Below are 22,287 nucleotides of genomic sequence, written 5' to 3' on the forward strand. Positions count from 1 at the left end.
TCGTTCTTGATCTTCCACTCGTACTGATACCTCTTGGCTCTTATATACAGTACTTCTTTCCCTACAGCTTAGTCCTTGTTTTCATTTGAGTCTCTCGAACGTTTTTTCCACGTAGAGGCTGCTATGAAAGTGAGTTGATTTTTCTATAGGCTTGCTTCCATTACCAGCCTCAACGACAGTACTGACTCTCTGGTGCCTTCACCATTCCTGAAACCAAACTTTTCGTCATCTAACACATCCTCCATTTTCTTTTCCATTCTTCTCTGTATTATTCTTGTCCTTAACTTGGATGCATGAGCTGTTAAGGTAATTGTGCGATACTTGTGTCGATCATGATTTCCCGAAAGGTGGTATATCACCAGACTCATACATTCTACACACCAACGTGAATAGTCATTTTGTTGCCCCTTCCCCGTATGGTTTTAGAAATTCTGATAGAATGTTGTCTATCTCTTCTGTCTTGTTTGATTTTAAGTCATTCAAAGCTCTTTTAAATTCTTTTTCTAATACTGGCTCCCCTACGTCTTCCTGTCGAGTATTATTTCACGTCATCAGCCAAGCCCTCCCCCTCATAGTAGCCTTCAGTGTCCTCTTACCACATATCCGCTGTCTCCACTGCATTTAAGAATGGAATTCCCATTGCACTCTTAATGTTACCGCCATCCCTTTTTATTTTACAGAAGGTTGTTTTGACTTTTCTATACGCTGAACCAGTCCTTCCAACAATCATTTCTTTTTCGATTTCTTCACATTTGCCACGCAGCCTATTTGTTTTAGGTTCCCTGCATTTCCTATTTATTTCTGGCATATGCGACTTGTATTTCTGTATTCCTAAATTTCCCTTTAAATTTTTGTACTTGCTTCTTTCATAGATCTACTGAAGTATTCCTTCCGTTGCCCATGGTTTCTTCACAGATACCTTTCTTGCGCAACGTTTTTCTTTCCAGCCTCTGTGATTGCCCTATTTAGAGATGGTCAGTCCTCTTCCACTGTACTGCCTACTGAGCTATTCATTATCGCAGTATCTGTTGCTTTAGAGAACTTCATGCATATCTCTTCATTCCTTAGTACTTCCGTATTCCACTTCTTTGTGCACTGATTCTTGGCGACTGGTCTATTAAACTTCAGCCTGCTCTTCATCACTACCAAATTGTGATTCCAGTCTACATCTGCTCGTTGGTACGCTTTACAGTCTGGTACCTGGTTTCGGAATTTCTGCCTAACCATGATGTAATCTAACTGAAATCTTGCTGTATCTCTCGTCTTTTTCCAAGTATATCTCCTCCTCTGGTTATTCGCTATTACTAACTGAAGGCCGGCCGGGGTGGCCGAGCGGTTCTAGGCCCTACAGTCTGGAACAGCGCGACCGCTACGGTCGCAGGTACGAATCCTACCTCGGGCATGGATGTGTGTGATGTCCTTAGGTTAGTTAGGTTTAAGTAGTTCTAAGTTCTAGGGGACTGATGACCTCAGATATTAAGTCCCATAGTGCTCAGAACCATTTGAACCATTTTTGAACCATGTGCATTTCCCTTTTCAGATTTTCTAGCTTCCCTACCACGTTCAAACTTCTGACATTCCGCACCCCACGTCGCAGAACGTTATCCTTTCATTGATCATTCAGTCTTTTCCTCACGGTCACCTCTCCCTTGGTAGTCCCCCAGAAATCCGAATGGGAGACTAGCCTCCAATCTTTTGCCAATGGAGAGATCATCATGACACTTTTTCAATTACTGGCCTAATGTCCTATGTATAAACGTTATATGTCTTTATTGCAGTGGTTTTCATTACTTTCTGTATCCTCATGCAGTTAATCATTGCTGCAGTTTCGCACCTCAAGGGCAAGAGCATTTCCTGGACCTCTATCCGCTCCTCCGCACCCACTGAAGAGCCTGTTGGCTGAATGTGGGTGACTTCGTATGCCAGAAGCATTCGGCCGCCAATGCTGACGATTTTTATTTAGAATTTAAGCGGTGATAGGGTTAGAACTCGTGGCCGAGTATGTTTTGATTACTAGTGACAGGTGCTACCCCGAAACCTTGGGTATACCGAAGTACCCCCTAGCATTTTGTTAACACTGCCGGGCTGCTTTTGTGGCGCGCTGCGTTTCCAGCAGGTGGTTGCCCGGATGACAGCGTAGTAACATTATTCATCCAACGAGATGACAGCTTCTCAGCGTCCATTGGCGCTGATATGGGGTTAACATGGATCTGCTGTGGAGCCACAAGATCAACAATGTGCGGTGAACGGTATGGTCCTCGAAACTTCTGCCTGCACCTACTTTGTATACTGTGGTAGACCTGACACAGATCGCTGGCTGTTCTGCATTACAGGTCGGACAAGCCTTAGGTCTCCACGTGCTGTGATGAGGTGCCGACGTACAATATATTGTCATCTACTCGTGCTTTAACCGTCCTTCAACCAGTTTCCATAGATACTCAAGAAATAACAAGCGAAAAACCGACCAAGAACGCCGTTTTCGAGTAGCACGATCGCAAGAGCTGGAGCATAACAATCTGCTCTTTCTAAAAGTCTATTACCTCGAGATGAAAAAAAAGTCATGTGACAGCGATACGCACATATACAGATGGAAATAGTGTCGCATACACAAGGTATAAAATGGTAGTGAACTGCCGGAGCCGACATTTGTACTCAGGTGATTCACGTGAAAGGCTTCCGACGGGATTATGGCCAGACGACGAGAATTAACAGGCTTTGTGTTGTGGATTGGCAAGAGAGCCAACCCACTATGAGAGGAAGCCGAAACACACGCGTTTTAGCTCACGCAGGCTGGCGTGAGGTCTGGAACAGGACAAGGAAGTGAGACTAGCAAAAAAAGGACGTAGCTGTGGAATACTTAACTTTAATCCATAATTGGTGAACATCGCTCTTGACGGTACATGTTTTACAGCATCAATAGTAACTGGTAATGGCGCCTTGCTAGGTCGCAGAAAATGACGTAGCTGAAGGCTATGCTAACTATCGTCTCGGCAAATGAGAGCGTAATTTGTCAGTGAACCATCGCTAGCAAAGTCGGCTGTACAACTGCGGCGAGTGCTAGTAAGTCTCTCTAGACCTGCCGTGTGGCGGCGCTCGGTCTGCAATCACTGATAGTGGCGACACGCGGGTCCAACGTATACTAACGGACCGCGGCCGATTTAAAGGCTACCACCTAGCAAGTGTGGTGTCTGGCGGTGACACCACACTTTGAACGCGGAGTGACAGTTGGAGCTAGACGCACTGTACATTCTACACTCCTGGAAATGGAAAAAAGAACACATTGACACCGGTGTGTCAGACCCACCATACTTGCTCCGGACACTGCGAGAGGGCTGTACAAGGAATGATCACACGCACGGCACAGCGGACACACCAGGAACCGCGGTGTTGGCCGTCGAATGGCGCTAGCTGTGCAGCATTTGTGCACCGCCGCCGTCAGTGTCAGCCAGTTTGTCGTGGCATACGGAGCTCCATCGCAGTCTTTAACACTGGTAGCATGCCGCGACAGCGTGGACGTGAACCGTATGTGCAGTTGACGGACTTTGAGCGAGGGCGTATAGTGGGCATGCGGGAGGCCGGGTGGACGTACCGCCGAATTGCTCAACACGTGGGGCGTGAGGTCTCCACAGTACATCGATGTTGTCGCCAGTGGTCTGCGGAAGGTGCACGTGCCCGTCGACCTGGGACCGGACCGCAGCGACGCACGGATGCACGCCAAGACCGTAGGATCCTACGCAGTGCCGTAGGGGACCGCACCGCCACTTCCCAGCAAATTAGGGACACTGTTGCTCCTGGGGTATCGGCGAGGACCATTCGCAACCGTCTCCATGAAGCTGGGCTACGGTCCCGCACACCGTTAGGCCGTCTTCCGCTCACGCCCCAACATCGTGCAGCCCGCCTCCAGTGGTGTCGCGACAGGCGTGAATGGAGGGACGAATGGAGACGTGTCGTCTTCAGCGATGAGAGTCGCTTCTGCCTTGGTGCCAATGATGGTCGTATGCGTGTTTGGCGCCGTGCAGGTGAGCGCCACAATCAGGACTGCATACGACCGAGGCACACAGGGCCAACACCCGGCATCATGGTGTGGGGAGCGATCTCCTACACTGGCCGTACACCACTGGTGATCGTCGAGGGGACACTGAATAGTGCACGGTACATCCAAACCGTCATCGAACCCATCGTTCTACCATTCCTAGACCGGCAAGGGACCTTGCTGTTCCAACAGGACAATGCACGTCTGCATGTATCCCGTGCCACCCAACGTGCTCTAGAAGGTGTAAGTCAAATACCCTGGCCAGCAAGATCTCCGGATCTGTCCCCCATTGAGCATGTTTGGGACTGGATGAAGCGTCGGCTCACGCGGTCTGCACGTCCAGCACGAACGCTGGTCCAACTGAGGCGCCAGGTGGAAATGGCATGGCAAGCCGTTCCACAGGACTACATCCAGCATCTCTACGATCGTCTCCATGGGAGAATAGCAGCCTGCATTGCTGCGAAAGGTGGATATACACTGTACTAGTGCCGACATTGTGCATGCTCTGTTGCCTGTGTCTATGTGCCTGTGGTTCTGTCAGTGTGATCATGTGATGTATCTGACCCCAGGAATGTGTCAATAAAGTTTCCCCTTCCTGGAACAATGAATTCACGGTGTTCTTATTTCAATTTCCAGGAGTGTATTTCGGAAAACGTTAGATAATTCAGTATTCCGACATCCACAGTGTCAAGAGTGAGCCGAGAACACCACATTTTAGACACAACCTCTCACCACGGACAACGCGGTGCCCGACCGCCTTCACTTAACAACCGAGAGCAGCGGCATTCGCGTAGAGTTGTCACTGATAACAGACAAGTAACACTGCGTGAAATAATCTTAGAAATCAATGTGGGACGTAGGCGTTAATGGGCTATTGCAGGAGATGAGCGATGTGAGTGCCTTTGCTAACAGCACGACATCGCCTGCAGCGCCGCTCCTGGGCTCGTCACCCTATCTGTTGGACGCTAAACTGCTGCAAAGCCGTAGCCTGGTCAGAGAAGTCTCGATGTCAGTTGGAAAGAGCTGATGGAAGGGTTCGAGTGTGGCACAGACTTAACGAAGCCATGGACCCAAGTTGTCAACAGCATATTTTGCAAGGTGGTGGTGGCTCCATAATGGTTTGGGCTGTGTTTATATGGAACAGACTGGGTCATGGTTATGTTCGGCTATAGGAGACCATTTTCAGCTATTCATGGGCTCCACGTTCCCAAACAACGATGGAATTTTTGTGGATGACAATGCGCCATCTTACCAGGTCACAACTGTTCGCGACTGGTTTAAAAAAAAAGCTTCTGAACAATTCGAGTGTATTACTTAGCTATCCAGATAGCCCGACATGAATCCAGTCGAACAATTATCGGACATAAACGAGAGTTCAGTTGGTACACAAATCCCTGCACCGCCAACACTTTCGCAGTTATCGACGGCTATAGAGAAGCATGGCTCAGTACATCTGTAGGAGACTTATAGTGACTTGTTGAGTCCATGCCACGACGAATTGCTGCACCACGCCGAGCAAAAGGAGGTCCGACACCTCACCTTAGTGTACACCTTTATTACCAACCGGTTTCAGTTTAGCAATCATCATTATGCGAGATTATAAAATAAAGAAACAGAACAAACGAATGTAGTATGCACAGCCAAGCTTTTAAAATAACGAAACACATCTGTGCCGAAAAATCATCTCGGAAGTACCCCCAAAGCTGTGCATCGATTGCTCAAAAATACATTAAATTCAAACAGGGTGTAGCTGCATGTCTAGTACATGCTCCATAATAACCCTCAAAACACTATGTATTATAAAAACCCAATACTGGTATTAGATGACCCTATGCTGGTAACTACTAGTAAATTCAAGCTTACGGAGACACGTATTACAGATTAACTGTCAAAGACAGTACTGTCAGCAATTACAAAAAAAAAATGAAGACCTACAAATAAAGAATGCAGCTTACAGAGGCACGTATTACAGATTAACTGTCAAAGACAGTACTGACAAAGATTACAAAAGCAAATGAAGAGCTACAGAAAAAGAATGCAGGATCTATGCTTTAGTCAAAGTTGTCAATAATCGTCACTGTTGTCAACAAACAGCGTCTATGACATCGACGTGTTACAGAAGTCTATAGTGATTTGACACAATCAAGATTATTGAAATGTGATTAAAAGAACCTTGTGTAGAACAAATGGTATGTTTAACAGGTATTAAATCAGGAAGCCACAATAATGGCAGGAAAATATAATAACATTCTTGAAATGATGAAGTACAGCATCAATCTTCTTTTTCCGTTACACGGTTTGCAAACAATAATAAAAACGAAACATCCCCATTATTGATTCTTTCATGGACAAAGAGATGTGAAAATTGTCAGTAGGGTGTCGTGTGACATTATGTTTACAGATTTTATAACAGATAACAGTAACCGAAAACAAGAGCCACTCAGGTCTAAAAATGATTGAACCATATAGCTACATATGTTACAAAAGAGTTCAGCAAAAACTATAGAAAAAAAACAAGTTGTAACTGTCGATCATTAAGATTTCATCAGAAGATTACAAATGTTATGTTACATGAAGACCGTTCAAATAAAATGTAAAACTTACGCACCAGGAACAAATATAAGACGTCATTATAAGTATAGGACAGCAACACTTGCGAGTATGTATATACTCCTCCAGGAACTCTTTGGGTTCAACATGCCTGAATATAGCTTATAATCATCAAAAACTAAACTCAGTTACATGGGCTCATTAAACCTAGACCCCAGGCAACTAAGGATTTAAATGACAGTTATCACTTATATAATCCATAAATGAAATATAGATAAGTATAAAGCGAAATAATAAACTTAGGCTAATCTTCAGGTAAAAGCCGAACACGAAAGTGCTTAACAGATTCACTAAACTCAGAGCTAACAACACTAATAACACATTGGGCAACACATGTTACAACATGTCTGTCTTATTTAAGAGCATCATTACTTGAATACAAATAGGTGACTGTGCCTGTAAATAACGTTACAATTTTCATAGAAACAGAGTGTACCATCGTATATGAGCTCCCTATAATACAAGCTCTCAAGTTGTATGTAAATTTATTTATGAACTAAAATATATATCTTGTTAAAAATATTGATGTAAGCATCATGTTACATATATTACAGCAGGACATAATAATAATTATATATACGAGGCCTGTTCAGAAAGTAAGCTCCGATTGATTGCCAAATTGAAACCACAGTGAACATCAGAAATGTTTTACTTGTAACAATTAGCTACACCTTTCAGCTACTTCTCTACGTAGTCGCCGTTCTGACTTAGACTTTTGTCATAGCGTTGTACCAACTTTTCAATAGCCTCATCATAGAAGGCAGCCGCCAGTGCTTTCCGCCAATTCTCCACGCTGGCCTACACCTCGTTGTCTGTGTCAAAATGTTGTCGTCAAAGACAGCGGTTCATGTGACCAGAGATGAAGCTCAGGGGGAGACAATTGCGGACTGTATTGTGGGTAATCTAACATTTCCATTTGCAAACGATGCAGGAGCATCTTCATTGCCCCTGCAGAATGCGGCTGAGAATTGTCTTGAAGACGAAACAGCACGACAGTTATGTAATGTTAGCTGCATAGCTTCAGGCGAAATTTCTCACCAGGCCCTCGTACTTGGCGGCAGACACTATTTTCTAGACATCTTTACGCACTCACTGCGAGCTCAGAAATGAGAAGAGCGACGTGATGCTAACTGGGGTTATACTAGAGACACTACCCAACACATCTGTGCAAAGCTTTATCGGATTTTCATAGTCGTTTCCATTTCGCGACCGATCGGAGCTTACTTTCTGAACGCCCCTCGTAGAAGAGCATGTTATAACTGTTGTTCATTCAGTCTATATCAGAAGATTACAAAAATCAGGTTATACGAAAACCATCCCGGTAGAATACAATAAAACCGATGCACACGGTACAAACATAAAACATGACAAGTTCATGACAGCAACGCCTTGTGACTTGAATATTCTATCTGGATATTAACAAAAACTATATGTATATAATTGCAGAAGGTTGCTATAAGGCTATGTATTGATGCAGCCCTCATTATTATCAAAAAACCTACATTGTAAATCAATGAACAAAATACTTTATTGCTCAAGCTGTAAAATTTCAGTGAAATTATAAGGAATTTTTATTTTTCAGTTTTTTCTTTTCTTTTCGTATGTTTTTTTTTTCTTTCTTTATTTTATACTTCTTCGTGATAATGGTTGCTAAAATTGAAACGGGTTGAGAATGAAGGAGTTTATGTATAGCTGGTGGCTCAGAATGCTTTCCTTCAAATACATGACCACTGTAAACAGTTACCCACAAAATTTTTTTTAAAAAAAACGACACATCACGAATGTGCGGACAAACAAATGATTACAACTTCAGAAAAATTGGATTATTCGTTCAAGAGAAAGAGCTTCACAAATTGAGCAAGTCAGTATCGCCTTTGTCCTCCTCTGTCCTTTATGCAAGCAGTTATTTTTTGGCTTGACATTGATTGGCAGAGTTGTTGGATATCGTCCTGAGGAGTACCGTGCCACATTCTGCCCAACTGGCGCGTCAGGTCGTCAAAAGCCCGAGATGGTTGGAGGGCCGTGCCCGTATTGCTCGAAACGTTCTCAACTGTGGAGAGATCCGGCGACCATACTGGCCGAGATAGGCTTCGGTAAGCACTAATACAAGCTGTAGAAACTCTCGTATGGGCAAGTTACATGTTTTTTGCTTCATGAATTAGCACAGCTAGGATATTACATCAGTGAGATCTTGTATTTCGGCTACGATGAGACGACAGGTAATCTCTGATGCGTGGTACTAGCACGCATGCGCACGGAGGAATCGATGAGGTAGACACAGCGTGTGACACGTAACTTGACTGATGGCAAACCAAACTAATTGGGCGCGCAAAGCACTGACATAGCCAAACAGACGTTACAGATGTAGAGCACACAAGCAATCGTGGTCAGTAACAACCACAATGCTGTCGCTTCACGTCCGTGTTGGATTACGTCGCCATAGTGTAGGTTCGGTATAACCAATGATTGGACAGGTTTACGCTTCATATCCAGTGGAAATATGTTCAGAAGTGTTTTGAGGGCATAGACGCTAGAGGAACTGTTCTTTCCTGTGGGAACAGTATTTTCTGCCCAGTTGAGATTGTCATTCAGTTCATACCCAAACTGTTACTATCTGCTGATACGGTACTGGAATACCGTCAAGGAGAGTAGGAGGCAAATGTTCATACAATTCTGAATTTGTCAGTTACTGATGGGATATTAATATTACTTGGAATATCATCGCATGTAGTTTGTCCGCTTCTTACCAACATATTGTCATTCATCAGGCAAAGCTAGAGCCCGTTGATATATAAAATATTTACAGGAGGACAGAACCGACGAGATGCATTTGACATACAAGGAAAACAATATTAGTCCTAACACTCACCGCTGGGATATTCCTGAGAGTTCATGCTTTTAAATGACATTTAATTCCTACAGGCAACACGTTGTTGTATGTTTTTCAAGTCTTTTTCAAACCACTCCAACGTACTCTCCCAAAATTTTAGCTGTTGTATTTTTGTGAGCAGTACCGCTTGTGAACGATCGGTTGAAATTTCGTACTGCCAAAATTGTGGCATCACGGTCGCCCGCAGCATATTTCAGTTCATCAGTTACCTTAATTAACGCAGTGTTTGTGCTGTGCTGTTTACGAAAGCCAGACATATTTATCATATTAGCTGAATGTACCGAGTGTATCATAATTAACAGCGAAAGTGACGAGGATGAAAGTATCCACAAACGATTCGTTTTCAAGAAAATTGAGACAGTGTGGTTACGAAACTACAATATGAAATGTTGTTAGTACAAAACATCTACAGCTACATCTACGTGATTACTCTGATATTCACAATAAATTACCTGGCAGAGGGTTCAATGAACCACCTTCATGCTGTCTCTCTACCGTTCCACTCTCGAACGGCACGCGGGAGAAACGAGCACTTAAATTTTTCCTTGCGATCCCTGATTTCTCTTATTTTATCGTGATGATCATTTCTCCCTATGTAGGTGGTTGCCAACAGAATGTTTTCGCAATCGGAGGAGAAAACTGGTGATTGAAATTTCATGAGACGATCCCGTCACAACGAAAAACACCTTTGTTTTAATTATTGCCACTCCAATTCACGTATCATGCCTGTGACACTATCTCCCCTATTTCGCGATAATACAAAACGAGCTGCCCTTCTTTGTACTTTTTCGATGTCATCGATCAGTCCCACCTGATGCAGATCCCACACCGCACAGGAGTACTCCAGAATAGGGCGGAGAAGCGTAGTGTAAGCAGTCTCTTTGGTAGACCTGTTGCACCTTCTACGTGTTCTGCCAATGAATCGCAGTCTGTGGTTTGATCTACCCACAATATTATCTATGTGATCGTTCCAATTTAGGTTATTTGTAATTGTAATCCCTAAGTATTTAGTTGAATTTACAGCCCTCAGATTTGTGTGACTTATCGCGTAAAAATATTGGAAGTGTAAACTTTTCGATAAAGTCCCCATCTAATTTTTTTGCAAATTTCACCCATAGCGGTACACCCAATGCGGTACATGCATGACGGGGTACCAGGACATTTTGCTGCTCACTTAACAATTGCAAGAAAGTACTCACTTAATGAACCGAACATAAACCCAGTATATAAACACGAGCTCAGTTAAGTTATTTTGATTTTGTCTACTCAGTTTGAGAACTGGACAGGAAATGCTGGGAAGATACAGTCTGTCTGCAAACTGAAAAGCGAACAGCGTTCACGGTGCAGGAAGTCGCCTTTCTCGGAAGAACACTAAAATTGCCATACATGATGACTAAAAATCAATTGTTCTCTAGCAGTGTAGAACAGTCTGCAAATATTATGTAGATTCTGTCGATATGTGCTTCTTGTGTTGTTATTATTAGTAACTCATATCTGTATCTGATGTATTTTTAACTCACTTTGCTGAAAATAAACACCCCTAGGCTTGTCTACACACTTCGCCATCAGTGATTCAATAGGTGAGCACCAGAAGGGTTGGTACAACTTTGTGGGACACCCTATAGTGACACACTGCGGTAGAAAGAGTGGGGAATTGCCCATTCACTCTTGGTTTTGCAGATCTACGGAGGGGTAAGTGGATGACCACAATCAGGCGACCTATCTTCCGTTGCGCTTCTAACCTCCACTCCTCCTTCCACCCTGTTACAACCCCAGATCGCTATTTATCGCTCAACACGGTTCGCTTCTACTTTTAAGATAACGGGCTACGTTAACACATAATAACACAGATATCACACATGTAGCACTATCGTCCGCTGAACATGAGTATTGTGAGGAATTTTAAAGAGAATTTTCCGACAAGAGGAGAGGAAACAGATTTGGAAACATAAGTGTCAAGACAAGTTATTCACCAAGAAACAGTTACAGTTCTACATTAATCCTAGTAATATTTGGCTATACACTGATAAGCTGAACTGTTATGATCCCCTGTTTAACAGGTTGTTTGCCCGCCTTTGGAACCAAATACATCACTGATTCAGAATATCAGGGATCCGACAGTTTGTTGGTTGGTTTGTAGAAGTATGTGGCTTTAGATGTGTACACACAGGTCATGTATTTCGCGTAAATAACGATCAGCTGATTAACGTGTGCAGTGATGGTGCACGTAAGCGACACAAGAGGGATTCCACAGGATTTACGGCCGGCGAATTTGGTCGCCGACACATCAACGTCCGTTACTATAATGCCCCTCAAACCACTGTAGCACGATTATGGCTCTTACTACCACAGATCCCACGCAAGCGCAGGGGAATGTCTCTCATAGCGAAATACGAGTACTTCTCCCACCAGTTCGCGTCCGTGGTGCGCTGCAGGTTTCGATCCGCCGTTCACCTCGATGACGGCGTTTATGGATACTACCATCGACCTAGTGTAGCAAAATTGTGATTCAGCCGACGAGCCGTAACGTTTCCATTGGTCGACGGTCGAATCCCGGTGGTCTCTTGCCTACTGCAGTCGTAATTGTCGATGTCGTTGCGTCTACTTGTTGGGGTTGTCTACTGCGAAACACTATTTCAACAATCTACAGTGAACGGTATGTTCCGAAACACTTTTGCGTGCACCAGCATTGTGCTCTTTCGGCAGAAATGCCACGGAACACTGCCTATCCTACTTTACAGAGCAAACAAGCCTCCGAATCCCAAGTTCTGTGAAGAGCTGTTGACGTCCTACCATAGAGCGGCTAGTGGTAGTTTCACTGTCCTTCTACTTCTTTGCTCACGACAGTAGCACGTGAACATTCGACCAGCTTCGCCGTTTTCGAGATACTCGTTCACAGGCCCTGTCTAATAATAATCGACGCTTTGTCGAAGTCGCTTATCTCAATGGATTTTCTCTTTTGCAAGCAGGCCTTATCTTCACCAGGGTTGTCCCCCGCCCTTGTCTAGTCCGCTTACATACTGTTAATGTTTTTTCCTGTTTGCTCCTTTTATATTTCTGTATTGTTCCGCCTTTTACCTTTTAAAATGCAATACCGCCACACTCTCAAAGATTGCATTTACTGTATGTTCCCTCACGCTCCTCCATTTTCCTGTATTTATCCATTTCTGTTTATCTTACTGATATTGCTTAAGCTCCTTATATATGTATTCTGCAGTTATATTGATAATTCTTTCCTCTTTTAATTGGTTTGTGTATCACTCTCCATGTTTTATACCTCCTGAAATAGTCTTGTCAAGTACTAATTTTATTTTATTTTATTTTATTTTATTAGTTTTGTTTATTAATAGAAACTGTTATGTAGGCATGCTGTTCCTATTTTGTGTTAAAGTTTTTTCCTGTCTACTCCGGTTTTATTTATTTACTGTTGAATTTTTACTTTTTATGTTGCATTGCCGCCATACTGTCAAAGACGTTACTTACTGTATGTTTCTGCTTCAATCTAGAGATATAACTTCTCTTCCATTGTTGTTTATAAATATTATAACTTCTTTGGTGTCAATACTCAGTAATTGTCTGAAGATGGCCTTGTAAGCCGAAAAACGGTTAACACAGTAAAAGTAATACTGTAGAACAAAAGTAAACTAGTTCTTTTCATTTGCTACAGAAAATTTTTGTTCTGTGTAGTTATCTTCCTGTCTGTTACTTCAAATTAAACAGTATTGATAGCAAAACTGAAATTTTCAATGTTTAATTCAAGTTTTATTCGAAAACTGTTGATTTGTAACATGAAACAAAGGGCTTTTGTGGTAAAAATAAAGAAAACAACAAAGATCCATCATATAGTGCTATAAAAGTCAATTTCCTCAACTAAAAGATAAAATAAAAAAACGCAAAACAAAACTATATCAAACGTCGCTTCAACACTTCAATGAAATTATATAAAACATGTATCTGTTATTCATAAACAACTTCCGCGTTTATCACTACCAATAGGAAACTCTTGCCTTTGATTATGATGAACGTTCCATTGAGTACAAAATAACAACGATAATTATACAATTGAAAGAAAACAGCCCTCGGTAACTATTTTTAACGAATTAACCGGGTTTCCTCAGAATTTAAATCAAAGAATGGTCTATAACATGGTCACAGAATTATGACTAAAAACGTATGATACAGAGTGTGAGTACAGAATCATCGTGAAAGACTGGCAGTATTTATATGTCATCTATAAAATAAATGACATATAAGTACTGCCAGTCTTTCACGATGATTCTGTCCTTATACTCTGTATCATACGTTTTAGTAATAATTCTGTGACCATGTTATAGACCATTCTTTGATTTAAATTCTGACGAACACACTCCTAGCAGTGTTGAGACCCGGTTAATTCGTTAAAAATAGTGACCGAGGGCTGTTTTCTTTCAATTGTAACTATTCACGCTCTCTGAACGTGGAGCCATGTACAAAATTTTACGATAATTATATGTTTTTTTTTATGTTTGTGCATTAAACTGTACTTGAATCAAAAGTAATTACTATGGTTACGTAAAAGACTACACTATCAACTTATTTTTATTACTTATAAAATGCAATTCATATTAGATAAGGATACAAATTACTCAATGGATTAACACTGAAAGTTATTCGGTCCTAATTACGTGCAAAACAGACAACCTGCAAAACAGACAACCAAACGAAAAGAAAGAAACATAGAGAAGTTGTTGGTTCCCTGTTTCTCTCTTGTTGTTGTTGTGGTCTTCAGTCCTGAGACTGGTTTGATGCAGCCCTCCATGCTACTCTATCCTGTGCAAGCTTCTTCATCTCCCAGTACTTACTGCAACCTACATCCTTCTGAATCTGCTTAATGTATTCATCTCTTGGTCTCCCTATACGATTTTTACCCTCCAAGCTGCCCTCCAATGCTAAATTTGTGATCCCTTGATGCCTCAGAACATGCCCTACCAACCGGTCCCTTCTTCTTGTCAAGTTGTGCCACAAACTGCTCTTCTCCCCTATTCTATTCAATACCTCCTCATTGGTTACGTGATCTACCGATCTAATCTTCGGCATTCTTCTGTAGTACCACATTTCGAAAGCTTCTATTCTCTTTTTGTTTGAACTATTTATCGTTCATGTTTCACTTCCATACATGGCTACACTCCATACAAATACTTTCAGAAACGACTGCCTGACACTTAAATCTATACTCGATGTTAACAAATTCCTCTTCTTCAGAAACGCTTCCCTTTCCATTGCCAGTCTACATTTTATATCCTCTCTACTTCGACCATCATCAGTTATTTTGCTCCCCAAATAGCAAAACTCATTTACAACTTTAGGCGTATCATTTCCTAATCTAATTCCCTCAGTATCACCCGACTAAATTCGACTACATTCCATGATCCTCGTTTTGCTTTTGTTGATGTTCATCTTATATCCTCCTTTTAAGATACTGTCCATTCCGTTCAACTGCTCTTCCAAGTCCTTTGCTGTCTCTGACAGAATTACAATGTCATCGGTGAACCTCAAAGCTTTTATTTCTTCTCCATGGATTTTAATACCTACTCCGAATTTTTCTTTTGTTTCCTTTACTGCTTGCTCAATATACAGATCGAATAACATCGGGGAGAGGCTAGAACCGTGTCTCACTCCCTTCCCAACCACTGCTTCCGTTTCATGCCCCTCGACTATTATAAGTTCCATCTGGTTTCTGTACAAATTGTAAATAGCCTTTCGCTCTCTGTATTTTACCCCTGCCACCTTTAGAATTTGAAAGAGAGTATTCCAGTCAAAATTGTCAAAAGCTTTCTCTAAGTCTACAAATGCTAGAAAAGTAGGTTTGCCTTTCCTTAATCTTTCTTCTAAGATATGGCGTAAGGTCAGTATTGCCTCACGTGTTCCAACATTTCTCTCTTACACATGATTTATGTTTCTTTCCTTATCAATTTTACCAATACTGCCGATAATCCTACCATTCACTACGCCATTTGGGTAGTGTAGCAAAGCCGTAGTTTTGGTAGAGCACAACTCTAGCTCTGGTACATTCCTCGTACGACTACCAGCGTCTCTGCCGCCTGTCGTTTGTGCAGGTGGTTGGCGGCTTGCTGTCGGCGCCGCTGGTGGACCGCATGGGTCGTCGCCCGACGCTGTTCCTCTCCAATGCGGCCGTCGGCGCCTCAGTGGCGGTCATGGGCGTGTACCTGTACCTCAAGGCGGAGACCCAGGCGGACCTGTCGAGCATCGGCTGGCTGCCCGTCTCGTGCCTCTCAGTCTACGTGGTGATGGTGGCCTTTGGACTGGCCGCACTGCCGTACGTCGTGATTGCCGAGATTGTGCCTCCGAGAATTAGAGGCTTAATTGCCACCTGCGGCTACTTCGTCAGCTGCTTCACTGGTGGCACCATGGCTAAGCTGTACCCGCTTATGTCGGAAAGCATGGGGACCTACGGTACCTTCTGGTTCTTCGCTGCCGTGTGCGCCCTCTCCACCCTTATTGCGTGGTTCGTATTGCCGGAAACAAAGGGTCGTCCCATCGAGGACATCCTCAGGGAGCTCAACGGTGGCAAGGATGTCTATATCAGCAGTACATAGTGATCTACCGACCTCGCAAATTCGCAAATTCCTCCTTTTGCCCATTACACTATGTAACATCATAGATCAGGCTCGTCTAAACTGTGCCCCTGGGGCGCTAACGCGCGGCCAGCGCCCCGGGCGAATTCGTATGTTGCTGCAGTGGCCGAGCCATGCCGCTTAACTGGCCGTGCGGACCGTCCGAACGCCAGATATATTTGTTCGCCCGTTTTCCCTTCGGGCAGACGACGTCTCACAAGTGCTTCAACTAGAGCTGATTGTCCTACAGTGCCATATCCGCCTGAAGGACCGCTTTATTATGTGTAAAACTTTGGATGACTTTTACAGCTGTCTTCCACGAGAGAAATATCCTCTTTTGCACAAGCACGCGGCCAAAGTTCTCAATGTTTGCTTCCACGTATATTTGTGGGCGCTTTTTCGCTCTTTTAAAGCTTGCTAAAACTAAGAACCGTTCATTCCTTGGCGATAAAAATTTGACCAATTCTTTGAAGTTAGTAGTCTCACGGAATGTTGTACCAAGCCTAGACAAAATCGTTTCCTCGAAAAAGAAATAAAATGTTAATTGTCTTCTTTAACAATGTTGACTGTAAGAATTAAAGAGCTTTATAACCTCAATTCTATTTTAATAAGTTTTCTAACTTGGTCAGTTAAAATTATTACGTACAAAACAGCAAACTAAGGATCCGAGTTCTAAACTCTGAAAAGGGATACCAAAAATTGTAGTACGAAGTATAACAAAAAATACTTGTAACTACTAACAGTAAGAATGAGACTCTACATCCCTTACATAAAATTAATTCTAAAATAGAATATTTTGTTTACGTTTGATCTGACCGCGGGACAGTCCAGCGCAGAGCAGTGCTGTGTGGTCTCACTTGCTCTGCAGCTCTCTCTCTCTCTCTCTCTCTCTCTCTCTCTCTCTCTCGCTCCTATGTCGGCACTAGCGACACACGGTCGCGGACGGGGCGCTGAACTACACTGACTTGCGCTCGCGGGGCGCCTTGGATGAGCCTGTCATAGATTAAGGGTCGACCTGCGACAGCAATCGCACAACTTGCGTACGGCCCGCTAGACGCCGCCGCGAGCGCTAAGAGTGCACTGCGATCGCAGGCGCGCGTGTTGCGTAGGGGCCGCTAGGTGCCGCCACAAGCGCAACCGCATATAAGTGCCGACGGAGTTCGGCCAGGTCTCATTTTGTTGGCATCTCATTTTTGCCTATTCTCTTATTTGATTAGTTGCTTAGCTCTCATTCGTTTATGGCTCTATTGTGCTCTCTTTCAGCCATTCTGATTATTTTGATTAACTCCCAATTGAGAAGTGCTCATTTTGGCATTTCACTTTTGCATATTTCTCATTTTGCTAATAATATTCTCCGTAGCTTTTTGCGATTGAATTGATTAACATAGTCTCATGTACTGTTTGTTCATTTCAGCCTGTTCATATTTTGATGTTCTTTAAATACTGTAACAATTATGGGAAGCATTTCTTCCCTTAAACTTGTGTAAAGTATCCTCGATGTAGGATTTGTTCTGTGACACAGGTGTAAGTTTTTTAATATAAATTATATACTAAATTGTGCTTTAAAAGGAATTTATTTTTCAGTTTGTAGTACATCAGACGACAATTTTGTGATATGAGGGAGAAATTTGAGGGGCGCACCCATGGAATTAGTCTTAAGTGATCCCCTTTAAAAATAAAAATTTGTGTGACAGTGAAAGACGTGACACTGTAGGCACTCAAATTATATATATATATATATATATATATATATATATATATATATATATATATATATATATATATACGTCACAACTTGCAACATGACAAGAGTCCGTTCTGACTTGAACAAGACTTCTTGTAAAGATATTCTCACAGAATTACTGTTCTTTCTATTTTTCCATATTACTGTAGACCTCTAGTCCGGCAGCGGGATGCACTCATTCTCGTTATGCCAACTAAGGACTTGCTTGACCGAACAGTAGCAGCTCCACGGTTTTAAAAGTCTGCAGAACGCCTTGGTACGCCCGCTAAATCCGCTGGGCAGAATAGGTAATAGGACTGTGGAAGGGCCAAAGGTTCAGGTCAGTTTCTCCATCTAATTGTCATTTATTGTAATTTAATAACCTTTACAACCTAAGCGGCACATAGCCGGACCTTCACTGAATGCAACTCTTTCACGGCTCCAAACAAGAAATCTTAACAAACAACAAGATAAAAACCAATTAAGGTAGCAATAAAATAATTTAAAAAAACAGCAACATATGCAAAGTGCAATACAAATGGCTGAGAGCCGCAATTAAGTTTCAGAATTTTAAAATATATTACCACAATATTTTGCCGGCCGGAGTGGCCGAGCGGTTCTAGGCGCTACAGTCTGGAACCGCGCGACCGCTACGGTCGCAGGTTCGAATCCTGCCTCGGGCATGGATGTGTGTGACGTCCTTAGGTTAGTTAGGTTTAAGTACTTCTGAGTTCTAGGGGATTGATGTCCTCAGATGTTAAGTCCCATAGTGCTCAGAGCCAACCATAATATTTTAAAGGCAGAAGGCCGCAATGTCAGGCTTGAAAGATAAATTTCAAAATTAATTTTGCAAAATTTTTAATAAAATAAAAACAATAACCATAAGCCTTAAATTTAAAGTAGCAGACAACACACACTCCTGGAAATTGAAATAAGAACACCGTGAATTCATTGTCCCAGGAAGGGGAAACTTTATTGACACATTCCTGGGGTCAGATACATCACATGATCACACTGACAGAACCACAGGCACATAGACACAGGCAACAGAGCATGCACAATGTCGGCACTAGTACAGTGTATATCCACCTTTCGCAGCAATGCAGGCTGCTATTCTCCCATGGAGACGATCGTAGAGATGCTGGATGTAGTCCTGTGGAACGGCTTGCCATGCCATTTCCACCTGGCGCCTCAGTTGGACCAGCGTTCGTGCTGGACGTGCAGACCGCGTGAGACGACGCTTCATCCAGTCCCAAACATGCTCAATGGGGGACAGATCCGGAGATCTTGCTGGCCAGGGTAGTTGACTTACACCTTCTAGAGCACGTTGGGTGGCACGGGATACATGCGGACGTGCATTGTCCTGTTGGAACAGCAAGTTCCCTTGCCGGTCTAGGAATGGTAGAACGATGGGTTCGATGACGGTTTGGATGTACCGTGCACTATTCAGTGTCCACTCGACGATCACCAGTGGTGTACGGCCAGTGTAGGAGATCGCTCCCCAAACCATGATGCCGGGTGTTGGCCCTGTGTGCCTCGGTCGTATGCAGTCCTGATTGTGGCGCTCACCTGCACGGCGCCAAACACGCATACGACCATCATTGGCACCAAGGCAGAAGCGACTCTCATCGCTGAAGACGACACGTCTCCATTCGTCCCTCCATTCACGCCTGTCGCGACACCACTGGAGGCGGGCTGCACGATGTTGGGGCATGAGCGGAAGACGGCCTAACGGTGTGCGGGACCGTAGCCCAGCTTCATGGAGACGGTTGCGAATGGTCCTCGCCGATACCCCAGGAGCAACAGTGTCCCTAATTTGCTGGGAAGTGGCGGTGCGGTCCCCTACGGCACTGCGTAGGATCCTACGGTCTTGGCGTGCATCCGTGCGTCGCTGCGGTCCGGTCCCAGGTCGACGGGCACGTGCACCTTCCGCCGACCACTGGCGACAACATCGATGTACTGTGGAGACCTCACGCCCCACGTGTTGAGCAATTCGGCGGTACGTCCACCCGGCCTCCCGCATGCCCACTATACGCCCTCGCTCAAAGTCCGTCAACTGCACATACGGTTCACGTCCACGCTGTCGCGGCATGCTACCAGTGTTATTAAAGACTGCGATGGAGCTCCGTATGCCACGGCAAACTGGCTGACACTGACGGCGGCGGTGCACAAATGCTGCGCAGCTAGCGCCATTCGACGGCCAACACCGCGGTTCCTGGTGTGTCCGCTGTGCCGTGCGTGTGATCATTGCTTGTACAGCCCTCTCGCAGTGTCCGGAGCAAGTATGGTGGGTCTGACACACCGGTGTCAATGTGTTCTTTTTTTCCATTTCCAGGAGTGTATAATTAAACACCGGTGGCACCCAGAAGCCTCCAGGGAGGTCGGTCTGCCCTCGTTCACTTAGGCGAGAAAGATGGTGAGCTCAACTGTACTTGATCCGTCGGAACCCAACCAGGGGACAGCCACGGACCAACCGACTTGCTCGCCATCAATCAGTACATGAGAACTCAAACACAAAATGTTACGTACGTGATAATCCTCAATGATGTATGTATTAGCTGTCAAAATTACACACTATGTTGGACAGCGACAACTGGTGAGGAAAGGACGCTGCCTGCAATTACTTTAGTGCCCAGGGCAGATAACCAGGACACTAATGGCCACAAGACAGAAAATTCCACTGGTGCACTCAAATTGTAGTCGACCAAAATAGTTAATTGCACCGCATGGCGGCTAAATTTTAGCAGTAGAAACACTCAGTGTTGCTCACAGGAAAACCTCCCCAACAGCAAACCATCGAAACTAACCACCACAACATGAATGGACATGGCTTGTGTAGTTGAAACCACTACTCAACTTTGACGTTCTGGGTCGATGAACCACGAAGCTTGTAGCGATCGGACAGCTCCACACTCGCTCCGACACTGCGCAGGGACCGCCATCGGCCCCAGGCGACTGCACCGCGCGGATATAACTTCCCTCGTCCGGAGCAACCGACCGACTCCTGCTGGTCCGTCCGCGACTGCTGCTCCGTCGCGACTGCACCGTCTCCCACTCACTTCCAGACACACGACAGCGGAAATACTGGCTCGGACCCAACCATGCAGAGGAAACACTCCCACCGGCTAAACGACGTCCCTGCACCAAGAAAGAACCAACCCAATTTCCACAAGATGGTAACTGAAGGGGCCCAGAAGAGCTCGGAGAACCAGTTACACGTCGCCCAATGAGAAGACCGACCTCTCAGAGCCAATACGCCGTCAAGATTTAAAACAACTTGTCAATCAAAACCACACAGCTACACACAGAGCCTGACAAACACTTGCACGAAGACCTGAACGATTCCCAACAGTAACTAAGCACACACGAAGACAAATCAGGAGTCGATGCACACACACACACACATCCGACTCATGAACGATCGGCGAGCCAAAACGTGTCGTCCGGTAGGACGGCCGACCGACGATCCACCATGACAGTGGCCCGGCTCAAGTGATGGGTGGCGGCAATGGTCGGGCGAGCCATGTCGACGTAGACCTCACTGCTCCAGCCCGACTGCAGTACTGCCGCATTGCAATTCCCCAACTGCCAAGTCCGGACTGCGCTGCAGACGCGTTCCCACTGACTGGCAGACCTGAACTCGCAACCCGAACTGCGACCAACCAACTTACAACAGACAACGAACGGGAAGTAATAGCAGTCGAGCAAAGATACTACGAGAGGGGATATATCGATACGCGCTGCTAACGCCGCTCATGGTCAAGCAAAGCAGCAATTCAGTGACAGTAGTAACTTAACGTACTGAGATGGGAGGACGTTAAAATGGCTCTGAGCACTATGGGACTCAACTGCCGAGGTCATTAGTCCCCTATAACTTAGAACTAGTTAAACCTAACTAACCTAAGGACATCACAAACATCCATGCCCGAGGCAGGATTCGAACCTGCGACCGTAGCGGTCTTGCGGTTCCAGACTGCAGCGCCTTTAACCGCACGGCCACTTCGGCCGGCTGGAGGACGTTAAAAACAGGGTGTAAAATACATGATGGAGGGAACACGAGCCAGGCCCGGCTCACGCCTCTCCACACCGGATTCGCATGAGGCTGCATGGAGGAGGGTGACACGGCGGACGGTAACATCCCTTGGGCCTTCACGGCCTCGACAAGGAGCTCTAGTCTGGCATCTGCGTTTTAACCTGTGTAATACAATCACTGCCATCTGTTGCAGACGTATATAACTTGCCTACACCATGCCTGAAAATAATTCGTTATCTTTTGCAAAGTATAATGTAGTTTCAATCATTTTCTCTGGGGTTGTATTTCAAAACTAGTACCATGCTAAGTGCATGCAAAGTATTTGTGAGTACTATGGTGTACCAGCGAACTGCCGAAGTTTCACACCGCTAGCTATGGGTACCT

At 44.4% G+C, this 22,287-nt stretch overlaps 1 protein-coding gene across 1 annotated transcript in view; it reads left to right on the forward strand.

Annotated features, from left to right (window-relative positions):
- Positions 1-16,129, forward strand: part of LOC126195730 (facilitated trehalose transporter Tret1-2 homolog) — an 89,610-nt gene extending 73,481 nt beyond the window's left edge. The window contains exon 5 of the mRNA XM_049934359.1: positions 15,629-16,129. Coding sequence (XP_049790316.1) covers positions 15,629-16,129 — 501 coding nt within the window. The remainder of the gene's footprint in view (positions 1-15,628) is intronic.
- The last annotated feature ends 6,158 nt before the right edge of the window (positions 16,130-22,287 follow it).

The sequence above is a fragment of the Schistocerca nitens genome, chromosome 7 (assembly GCF_023898315.1).
Source record: "Schistocerca nitens isolate TAMUIC-IGC-003100 chromosome 7, iqSchNite1.1, whole genome shotgun sequence".
In the NCBI taxonomy this organism is placed as follows: domain Eukaryota; kingdom Metazoa; phylum Arthropoda; class Insecta; order Orthoptera; family Acrididae; genus Schistocerca; species Schistocerca nitens.